The sequence below is a fragment of the Solanum verrucosum genome, unplaced genomic scaffold (assembly GCF_900185275.1).
Source record: "Solanum verrucosum unplaced genomic scaffold, falcon-dt-bn FXZP01000115.1, whole genome shotgun sequence".
NCBI classification, from domain to species: Eukaryota; Viridiplantae; Streptophyta; class Magnoliopsida; order Solanales; family Solanaceae; genus Solanum; species Solanum verrucosum.
The window spans coordinates 3,394,987-3,407,489 of record NW_026020680.1 but is presented as its reverse complement, the minus strand read 5'-3'; the positions used below and the strand labels follow the sequence as shown (position 1 = coordinate 3,407,489).

Below are 12,503 nucleotides of genomic sequence, written 5' to 3'. Positions count from 1 at the left end.
TTACCCAACCAATGTTCACTTCATTGTGACATCAAAACAAGCCCAATATCACACCTATTTGTATTACTATCATTTAGGAACCACGTCCACAATCTAGCTCCATTTCATACTCCGATTCCTTCATTTTTATTTATATGTCATCATTTTAAATTTCGCTTCTCTTAAGAAACTAGGTAAATTTATTATTGTATCTTTATTTAGTGTTCTTTGAAGTCAAGTTTTCAATAAATGAACATAAATTAATTTATTTTGATTAATTAAATTGATCAATGAACATGAATCAATCATTCAGTTTTCCTATGTTGGTCAAATTCACACTTTCAAGGCTAATACTTAGTAACTCTCAAGGGTAAAATAGAAAGAATATTGTTATTTATGTATTTGTTTTGTGAAATGACAAGTATTATTAAAAACCATCTTTTTTTTATAATAAAGACGACATATAAATAGAAATGGAGGAAGAATTGATTAAGGAAACTAAAACAAATTCTTGTTATGTAATTAATGATACAATTAATTACAATATTAAGTGTGAGAATTCAATCAACAATTATATATTACCCACCCTTTTTTTAGAATTAAGACTTTGAGTTGAGTTTACACTGAATAAATAACGTTTATTCATTTTATTCCATGTGGTATTCGACTTCAATTCGAAACATATAAGAAATGACATGAAACGAGCTTAATGAGTACCAAAGCTCATATAAATGATATCACATGTATTGTATTTTAACATTGCATCACTCCATAAGCAATTGCTTAGTTAGAATTGACTCCTTTGTTGGCTCCTTTCCTAAAAAAATCTTCAATAGTTTTTAAACTTTTGAAATTTTGATAGATCCGCCTATCAATAGATGAATTTTTTTTAAGTTGATGCTTCTCTGGCATAATACTCTCATAATTATAATAGATAATCTCGCTCATACTCATTTTGTTCTAGAGACTCATTCTTTCAAATATTTTGAAAATTCAGATTTTCCAACAGAGACTAATGGCTCTGATACCAAATAAAATTTTAGAAGGAGAAACACTCCCATTTACTCAAATTCTTTCTTGAAGATAACGGGAGGGGATAATTCATCTTTACTTTACTCTACTTGATTTCGTAATCAATTATTCTCTTTGAAGCAAGTACACTTTGTTGCTCCCCTATATACACGCAAGTGTACGTGGTCGCTCAAGTAATATAGTTTCTTTGAAACGAGTTTTCATTCCCAAGGAACTTGTGATCGACTTATCTTTAGTACTTAATTCCACAATTAAACAAAAGTAACCGTTTAACAGAGTTTGATGATTATTAACTACTACTACAATTTATGCAATAAATAAAAGTAACTAGTGTGAACGACTTTAAATTGATGTTTCAAGCAAATAAAAGACAATTCCAGGGCTGCAGCATGCATTGGATTTCATGTATCATATCTGAGGCAATGAACTAATTTCGGTTATCAAGTTACTGATTTACAAGGTTAATTGTATGAGTCGGGTCTCTCGACCTCTAGTCACCTACTCCAGTTAGTTGTCTAATTACATATATCGTTGAGCGGGGATAGCAGGCCTAACTGGCGAGCATTTATATTTCATCATGTTTCATAACCAAGCAAGTTATTCGTTCGGGTGTCACTCCTGAACACACATCAACTCAATGGAAGATCGAGTTTTCTATATTCTCTAGTCTATATACCCTCTCCTCTCTCGATTTTAAGAATAAACAATATATTTATCGCTAGATGGCCAGTCAAGAAATACTAAAACAAGAATATAAAAGTAACTTAAATGATAACTAATAATTAATTCAAAAACCTTTAATATTCAACAATCAATCCGTAGCTACAACCCCAGAACTAAGGTGTTTAGCCACTCATAATATTCAAAAACTGCAAAATATAATTGTTCATGCGATTTCCGAAAATAAGAAGAGATAGAAAATCAAAACCTATTACAGACATTGAACTTGCTTTTGCACACCAAAAAAATGTCGACTTCCTACAAAATAGCCCTAAGGGTCTATGTATAGAAGTTGGGAAAACTAGGGTCAAAGTCTAGTTCAACAAGGAGTCCTATTTTAATCTATTTTCGCTGGAAAGTTCGGAAAATGGCTGGGGCTCCACGCCTGGCATCACGCCAGGCAGACTTGTCTATAGTTCCACCAGTGGCGTGTCGCGCCTATCAGTGCGCTAGGCAAGCGTGACTGTCATTAGGGCCTTAGCGCCTCGCGCCCATCAGTGCGCCACTGTAGGCGCTCTGTAGTATTGGCCTTGGCGCTCCGCGCCAGCCAGTACGCCATGCCTTGGTGCTTCCTTCCTTAGTTTATTTTCGCGCTTCCTTGCTTCTCCTTTCTTTAACTCGACTCCAATTTCCTTGAGAGTTCCTGAAACAACTAATTATGTGTTTTAGTGCACAATCATCACAAATTACACAAATTCAAGCTAATAGACTCAAGATTATTCTTTAATTCAATCTCATAATGGACAAATATCGACAACTTTGACATATAAATATGCCTAAGATCACACTTCTACCAACTTGATTTACATTTTGACTATAGTACCTATGTATTTATAAGACTATTCTAAAAAAGGCCTAGTTTAGTACATATATCTTTGAGCAACTTTCACATATAGCAAACATAAAAATCATATTTGTATGTTATAGTTATAGTTTGCATAATTGTGCTTCTTAGCAAATATTATGTTTGCTATGAAGCTTTTGATTTGTATAAGTCGCTACAAACATCCAATGTTCAGTTTTGTATAAATTGATTTATACATTGTAATTTGTATAATAAGATCTGTATTTGTATAATTATAAGTGTATAGGACAAAAATATATGTATTTGTATTTGTATATACACTTTTCTCTCGCTTTATACAAACACAAACACATTTTATACCGAAATGTATAAAATGGCTAATTGTATACCGAAAATGGCTAATTGTATACCAAATCATATGGCAAAAAAAGGGGATGTTTGCTGCGAATTACAATTAAAATAAACTATGGCTATATCATTTAATTCGAATTAATAGTTTGCTATTTCATACAATTTTCCCTATATCTTTTAGGTATTTATAAGACTATCTAGAAAAGGCATAGTTTAGTGTGTATTATATATATATATATATATATATATATATATATATATATATATATTATTTTATTTTATTTTATTTTATTTTATTTATTTCGCACCCGGTGTCGAATACTCATATTAGAATCCGACTATTTTGGATTCATGTTGCATAAGGCTGCAGTTGGGAGGGGGGGGGAGGGGACTCCCTACCAAAGTTTTCTCCATACCTAAGGCTCGAACCCGAATTGAGAAACAACCACATCTGTTGCACCACATCCTAATTTAGCATATATCATCATTTAATATCTATTCATTCTTTTTTTTTCAAATACATTTTATTCTGCCATACTTATATCCTTACATTAATATCACATGAACTAACTAAATTCATGTATCACACATGAGTTTTTTTTTTCCTTTTCCAAAATAAAGTTTACATTTCCACATGGTGCAAACTTTTGGCATATAAAAGTCGCAAACATGAAAAAAAGACTTGCTTTTATAGAAAAATACAATCAAAGAAATGAAGTTTTACCCTACAAATTGAAGTAGCATAGCTTATAAAAGTTTTTTTTTAGATTTTTTTTTTCAGTTGTACCAAATAAATAAATAAATAAGAGAGCCAAGAAGAAGAGTCTCAAAATTCAATTTTCGTTTATAGGAAGAAGATGAATTATTTATTATTCCATCTTGCCAAAATATTCCATTTTGATAGTGGACAGAGTCACAGAGCGACTTGTCGAGTTGGAATTCATCACCCACAATAGAATATGAATTAAAATAAGGGATATATAGTTTTTTTAATTTATTTTTTAAAAGAGAAGATAATCACAAAAATTATATATGTGCATTTTACCAAAAGAAGAAAAATTCTAATTAATTCGATTCAGCCTTTGCAACTATATATATATTCTTTAGGAAAAGATATGCTGCACAGATTCATTGCATTTGACATATATTTCATAATGGAAACAGGTAGCAAAAGATCAGATAACAAGATTCTCTAATTCTTTTATATTTCTTGGCTTTCAAATTTATTATCTCTTTACGACAATAACATATTCCGGCAGTAAAATCTCACTAAATGGGGTCTGAAAATAGTAGAATATTGTACCATTCAGTACCAGACCATATCACTACTTGGTGGCCGATGGAATTACTATCTGACTATCTCTATATTTTGCATAAAATAAAATTCACCCAAAATTCATCAAATTAATTAGTAGCGAAAATTACAATTTACAAGTAAATTAAAGTATCACATGATAAGATAAAATAAGGGAATAATTAGTTAAGAAGTACACAGAAATGGGGAAATGGTGGCACTTGTATGCACTTAGTATGGATTTGATGATAAATTTAGTTTATAATGTTAGTACGATATTTTAATGACCATTCATGATATCAATTCGATATAGGAAAAAATTCAAATATGGTATCGAATTATTCTAAATATCATTTGTTAAAAGTTGAGTTTATATGTCAATGCCGTTAAAAAGAATTCAATCACACCATTATTTTTTAACAAAAAATATATCTAATTTTTCAAAAATATTTATGCCACATGACCTATTATTAAAGGTTATGTCACTAAAATAAAATCGGCTCAATATTCGACACATTAAATAAGCACTTTTGAGAAACATATATTTAAAGTTTAAAGTATCGTTTCCTTAAAAGTAATCTAAAAAAGTACTTTAAGAAATATATACTTGAAAATATTTTTTAAATTTGCTTAATATTTAATTATTTTTAAAAAATATATTGGTCAAACACAAATTGCTTCTCAATAATAATATTTTTTTAAAAAAAAACTGATTTTACAAGTTTGACCAAACAAACTATTAATTAGATAAGGACATGATTTATTTTAGAGCCTATTCGGAATTTCGGATTGACTTTTGTTCTTTAACTAATAAGTCAGAAGCATAAGTTAGTTGCTTTTGACTTATTTTGATAATTTTAGCTTAAAATCAAGTGTATATATACACATTTTTAATTGAAAAAAATTTCTTAAATATTCAATTACCTAGTTTACATTACAAAAATATATCACAAAACTTAACTTACATTACGCATCTTTAGCCCAATGCATAATCCAGTATACATTAATATACAAAAATTTCATATATATTTTTTAACAAAAATGTATAAAAAATTGATATAAATATTATACACCCAATATACAATATTATAAGAGATATTTGTACACCCATATACAATAATATACATTATTATTATTATATAAATAAAAAAACTGGCTTCATCTTCTTCCTTTAATCTAAATATCATATTCATTAAAAAAACACCTCAAAAGCTACACCAAATTGTCCAAAAAAATATATTTAGGCTCCTCAATACGTAACTTGATCTTTGCAACAACCCCACTCAAAGTGGAGCCTATTTCAGAAATTTAATTTTCAAATTTTGAAGCTTCGAATTTCAACAATCTCTGAATTTAACAAAATGTCGATGATACTTTATAATAGCTCCAATTATGAAGATAAAACAATGACTCAACATGTAAATTTCTTCAAAATCATGACTCATTTCAGTCACTCGACTATATATACATATTGACTTATTCATTTCACTTTGATCAAGCAAAAAAAAATTTCAACTAATTACCATCACCATTATTGCAATAACCATTTTCAAAAAATAAATAAATAGTGGCTATTACCTAATTCCAATAGTAATGAAATCACATCTAAAGATTTAAAAAATGTGTACCTAATGAAATGTTCTAGAAGAGAAAGAGAGTGTGTATTTTGGGTGTGCAAGGAAAAGATAGGAAGGAACAACATCAATAGATTATTGGTCTAATTTGATAAAATTTAAAACCTCAAATCCATTTTAACGATGTGTTTAGATTAATTATACTTTCAAATCATTATATCTTTTAAATTTATCAAAATATTAAAAAAAAATTAACTTAAAAACATCTAAAATGAGCTAAATGAAACAGACTAGGGGAGTTTATTGAATGGATCAAGCGGATAATTATGCTCAACAAATTGACTTACCAGAGATTTTAATTATACTAATCCTCTAGTCAACCAATAAGATATCGGTTGGTTTGACATCAAATTAATAACTAACGGGCGATTATCAGACCGTGTATTATCTCAATCATTTCTTGTGCCTTCGTTCACTTTCACTCACCAATATATTGATCTCCAATCAAACAAAACAATTTTTTTAGCTCTACTTAAATTAGTAATTATGTGATTGTAAATCATCGCAAAATATATAAAAGTCTAAAATTTTGAAGATGCATGCACATAAACATTTATTTAACAAATCTACTTATGGTTATAAAATGTAATTACGATAATTCTTAATGAGTGAACAGTTTACCCAATAAAAATATGAGTAATGCCCCCAATTGATAAACTATCAATTATAAAATTTTAATTCGTTCACCAACCATTTATTCAATTACTACCTATTATAATAAATCAATAAGTCGATTATTGAGAACCCACCCTATGATATACTCACATTTGGGCCAATAGTTCCCAAAATAGTAAAAGTAAAAATGAGCACTTCTATGGCATAGTAAAGGGAAGGGTAATAATTGGTGGAGACATGAATAAAACCGTAGTGGTGGGGGGCAAGTGGAAATGGTGGGGACTCCAATTCTTCTATGACAGTAAGGAATAGAATCAGCAATCAAACAAAGGGCTCAGCTAAAAGGTTACAATTTTAGACATCAATTTCTGTACTACTATATCTTTGACTGTTGCCCCCACAACCCCCTCCTTCTCTCCAATACAGGTTATTCTTTAGATTCTTCTTCTCTGCAGCACTCTGTTTCCGTTAATTTCCCCATTTATATACCCTTCAGATCTGTCCACGAAACTCTAAAATCTTTTTAACAGTTCTATTTCTTGCAGTTTAGAGTGAGGACATAGTCAAGATTCAAGGAAATGGAAGTGGGTCAGTTGCAGAGGAGCTTTGTTGAATATATGGCCTCTTTGTTTCGTGAGGTAAGTGAAAAAGGAGAATTCTTTATGTGGGGTTTTTGCAATTTTGCTTTTTTTTTTTTTTTTTTGTTGTTTATGACCTTTTGATTCTTGGGTGGTTGTGTTTTGCTGATTTTTCTTATATTGATTTTGTTGTTTTGACTCAAAATGAATTCTTGGAGCCCCTTCTGCTTTTGACTTGTATTTTGCTGAAGTTTTTTGGGCCTTTCAAAAGGGGTTCTTGGTGTTAGATTTCTGCTTTTGTTTTTGTTTTTGTCATTCTGGTTTAGAGTTGATGTATTTTGCTGTTTTGATTCAAAAGGGATTCTTGGATGCTCAGTTTAGTCAGCTTCAACAACTGCAAGATGATAGTAACCCTGATTTTGTAGTTGAAGTTGTGTCTCTTTTCTTTGAAGATTCAGAAAGACTTCTCAATGATCTCACCATGGCTTTGTGAGTATTGACCCCCTTTTTGCCTTCTTGATCATCCATGGAAGCATATTCTCGATTTTCATTTTCTTTACTTTGAATTTGTTGTATGTTTTCTCAGAGATCAGCCCAATGTGGACTTTAAGCAGGTTGATGCTCATGTTCATCAGCTCAAAGGTAGCAGCTCCAGGTACAGTAAGACCTTAAAGCTTTCTTTGAGTTTTTTGCAAATTTTATAATTTTTCATGAGTAGAAAGGTTAAAAAGGTTGAATCTTGAATCTGGCGATATGGTCTTTCGATATTTACTCTCCTGAGGTGTTCTTTTGGTGTTTATGATCGACTGAACAGTGTTGGTGCTCAGAGAGTGAAGAATTGCTGTGTCCCTTTCCGCAACTGCTGCGAAGAACAGAACACTGAAACGTAAGTTTCATTGCTTTCTGGTTCTTTCCCTATGCACTGCTTATATCGTTAGAAGTCTCTTGAGAAGTTGAAAGTTTTAGATCATGTAGTAAAATTGGTTAGTAATCTTGCTTAGAATAATATTGAATTTCTCTTGAGGTTGTTGAGTAGGTAATTCTGATAAGATGAGCCAATCCAATAAGTACAGTCATATCGGTTATTCATACAATGATGTCCTACTGATTAATTTTGACCAAGCTATGTTAATCTCTTGCTTTGCCTGGTGTATAATGTGTCCACCGAAATTGAGTATGCCTGTGTTTCCAGTTTAAGGCTATGTTGAGTGATATACCGGTGTGTCAATCGAATGTTATGACATGTTTAAGTTGACAAGTTTCAGAAGTCCTACAGCCACAAATGTTATGACATGTTTAAGACTACAAGTTGCAAAAAAATTCCTTTCCTTCTGAAACTTTGTGCACATAAATTGAAACGGAGGGAGTAATCAATAAGAAATACTATAGGTTCATAGTGTACCTTAAATGATGAACTGTCTTGTGTCATTGGGGATGCAAGTTATTTACATGATTTGCTTCTTATCTTCTGGTTGATCGGATCTTTTAGGTGCTTGAGATGCTTGCAACAAATAAAACAAGAGTACTTGCTTGTGAAGAACAAGCTTCAAACTTTATTCGAGGTAAGGATGATTCTTATATCCCTTTACTGGATGGCTTCTTCCATTAGCAAATGCCAAATAGGAAGCTCTCCTCTTGATTACAATACGGAAAAATTGTATTTAAGCTACTAAATTTCATAGATACCTAAGTAGCTCGCCTTCTTCTTGGCAACAGTTGGAGCAGCAGATTGTAGCTGCTGGAGGAGCAATTCCCATGGTGCAATAACTCAATGCCTTACGGGATTAGCTAGCCCTAGTGAAGGAAAATGCTTACTGAATTCCGTTTGCAGAGAAGAGTTTTCTTTTAGTGATTTCCTTGTGGATCACATTATCAACTTTATCCATCAGATTGGTCTATGCTTGCTGTAAATTATTGATGAAACAGTGCTACTTTTTATCAACTGATACTTATCTCGCTGTTTTTAAATGAAAAAAAAAATCTTGCTATCTGTTCTACATATATTTGGCTTATTTAGCATTCATTATACGATGGAATGTTGTTTAGAACAGTGTTGAGGACTCGATTCTTTTCTGATTTTCGAACAAGAAAATTTTCATTTGCTAATCCCCATTGGTACTTGTGGACTATGATGAGTGTAACTTTTGCAACTGCCAAAGCATTTACCAAGGTGTTTACTTTAATCAACAAAAAAGCAGTATCAATTGTGATGTTTTCAGGCTGACCTTGACAATTTTTTATCCCAAAAAAGAAACAAAAATAGACAGGACCTATGATATGTTGGCTGTTCTAGAATCACAAGAAATTACAATATTAGGTGGAGGTTTTCTTCAATTATTAATTGGTGCAAACAGAACATAGTCATCCAATTCACTTGAGTTTGTATTTTCGAGGGGAAAAGGCATAGATTTCCCCCAATTTGTATCGAAAAGTCAGTTACATACTTAAATTATCATGACGACATATTACACACCTCTGCTATTTAAAAGTAAATTTAATATCACCCTGCTATGTGCAACACCACTCTCATAGTATGTGGTGTATTACACTCGCTACCCCATCAGTGCCATGTCAGAAATTGTATTTTTTAATATCATTTTTACTTTCTTTTCTTTATTACTTAACTTTTATTTTATTAATTATATTTTACACTAATTAATTCCTAATCAATTATTAAAATTCTCTAATAATTATATCTTCTTCATTGCAAAATGGTAAAGAAGAAACTTTTAGCAATGACCACCAAGGAAATTGTCCGCAATCTGGAGTTGATTCGTGGAGTAGAAGAATTCTTCCATTTCAAAATGTACCCACAAGAAGGTTGCTTTAGTTTCTTCCATTGATTGGCCATAGAAACTAAGCTTTCATTGTTATTTGTTGCGGCTTGTAGTTGTATTGGGTATACATTCTTTGTTATTTTTTCATGTTTTTCATGGAGATTTCTTAAAAGATAGAGATAATAGAAAAATAATTTTCTTTCCATTTTCAATCGATCACTCAATACTCAAAAACGTCCACCGAAGCCCCACCGATTGAAACCTCCCAAATTTTTACTCCTTTTGAAGTAATTTATTTCTTGGTTGCTTCTTGTTATTGATTTATTTTAAGCTTAATGGGGTGTGAAGAAGAGGAGGGTGGGGTGTGAAGAAGAAGAGATGTGGGGGTGGGGTTTAAGAAATATTTTGATTTTTTTTTACTTTAATAATTATCTGACGCGCATGATTTTTTAAAATTATTATTATTTTTCCATGTCAGCTTTAGAGGGTAAATAAATTCACTTTTAAATAGTAGAAGTGTGTAATAGATCGTCATGATAGTTTAAGCGTGTAACTGACTTTTCGGTACAAGCTCAGGGAGGAATCTATGCCTTTTCCCTATTTTCCAGTAAAAATTATTGCCAAATTACATAATTATTAGAAGAACAAAAGAGTAAAAACATACTAATATCTTTCTATAATAGAAAGAAAAACCTAAGAATTATGTTGCAGACAGAATCTATGTGAGAGGAACTAAAGAATATATGTAGCAGTAGAGGGAATAAATTTGCTGTTCATCCAGCTCAATAGGACTTTTGGTCAACTTCTTTCAAATAGTTTTGAGTATTCTTTTTTTGTTAAAAATATATTATACGAAAATGTATTTTTACACATTATTTGTAGAAACTAATCTAAGTTATTAAACTCCACATAAATGTCAAAAATATTGAATTTGAAATCATAACACTACACTATATTTAAACTCAACATATGAGACGTATGCTTCAAACTAACTAATTAACTTAGTATATTATTGTTTCTCTTTGTAAAAAAGATTACAGAGAAAACATGATCAATGTTATTGATTATTCAAATAAAACTCTCAGATGTGCAAAAGAAATCAAGATGATTGAAACTTTAAGCAAGAAACAGATAATTAACAGTACTAATGGAATTTTAATGTATTAGTTAAATTTAATTTACTAAATAAATCCTAAAAAAAATCTAAGACCACAACAAATAAATAATCCTTAAATTGAAAATTTAGTTAAATCATTCCCCGAGTTTCAGTGGCATAAATATTAGTAATGTGTTTGATCCATGCATTCTAGAACCATACGATTTTGCACACCAATAATGTATTTGATTTTCTCTTAAACCAAAAAGTTTCATGTGTCAACTCCATACAATTCAAGATTAATACTATAAAAATTTTGAGAGCATAAATAAGAAACTTAAATTAAACTTAACAACAAAAACATAGTTAGTTTATTTCTTTTCAATTTTCAACTCCACAAGTTACCTCTTTTGACCTTGACCTGGACACAAAAAAAAAATATTTTTATTATATAGAAAGGTGAAGACACCAAGGACGATCAATGGCAATTTCGAAAATCTAATATGATTGAAGGGGAAAATAGTAATTGCCAGGGTATTATCAATTTTATTTTAAATTAAATTTAAAAAAATAGGAATAGTAGAAAGAGAAGACCCAAAGCAATAGCTTAAAATCGATCGGGAAGAAACCCAAATTTCACACTTCACTTTCTTGGGATTAAAAGTCGCCGCTTCATCTTCTTGAAATGGAAGAGAAGATCCAAATTGTACAATTTCTTCTTCTTGAAATTGAAGAGAAGACCCAAATTGCACAGCTTCATCTTTTTGAAAAAGTCGAAGAGTCGCAGCTTATCTTCTTGGAATCGAAGAGTTTTCATCTTCTTAAAAATCAAAGGGTCGCGACTTCATCTTGAGGTATGATTTTTTTTTTTTTTAGCACACGAACAAAAAAGAACGGAAGAGAAGGCCAAATTGCAGAGTTCACAATTTTATCTGTAGCTTTCCATTTTTTTCAACTTCAGATTCAATAAACAAAATCATTAGCTTAGAACAATTGCACTTTTGTTGCAAAATTATTGAATTTCCCAAATACCCAACCAAGTTGCTATAATTATGATGGCCACATGTACTTCTATCATGAAAAGCACAAAAAATATCACAAGTGGCCGTACTATCTAAACATGATGGGACCCATTTTTAGTTCAATTTATATTACATTAACACCTTTACTTTTTGCACTAAAATAAATATAAAAAGAAACAAACATGATTGAAAATGTATTAAATGAAAATAAAAATATTTTAATTAGGGAGCATAAAAATAAAAATTAATAAATAAAATGGATAGATAAATTAAATGAAATTAAAGTAAACTAAGAGTCTCACTAAATTTTAAAATAAATAATTTTAAAATTTTGCGAATCAACCATTGAAGAGAAATAATAAGTATTCTTCGTGTTCAATTTATGTACATTGATGAAAAGAATATTCTGATAGTAAAATAATTTAAATTTTAAGATTGAGCAGATTAAATTTAATTAATTATAGTAGATTGTTTACTTTATTTACTTAATATTGCTATTCTTTTTTCTTAAATAAGAAGTTAAGAATCGAAACACATGAAAATCAATACATTAATTGGAGAAGTAAATAAATTTAAGTAGATTAATATTTAGAAAGAGAT

The 12,503-nt window shown here is 30.4% G+C and overlaps 1 protein-coding gene across 1 annotated transcript; it reads left to right on the top strand.

Moving 5' to 3' along the window:
- The first annotated feature begins 6,770 nt into the window (after positions 1-6,770).
- LOC125812329 (histidine-containing phosphotransfer protein 1) lies at positions 6,771-9,006 on the top strand. Its single transcript, XM_049491843.1, has 7 exons — positions 6,771-6,856; positions 6,976-7,068; positions 7,367-7,497; positions 7,595-7,663; positions 7,823-7,894; positions 8,498-8,570; positions 8,725-9,006. The coding sequence occupies exons 2-7, from the start codon at positions 7,009-7,011 to the stop codon at positions 8,773-8,775; spliced, it is 456 nt and encodes a 151-aa protein (XP_049347800.1). The 5' UTR covers positions 6,771-6,856; positions 6,976-7,008; the 3' UTR covers positions 8,776-9,006.
- Positions 9,007-12,503: the final 3,497 nt, after the last annotated feature.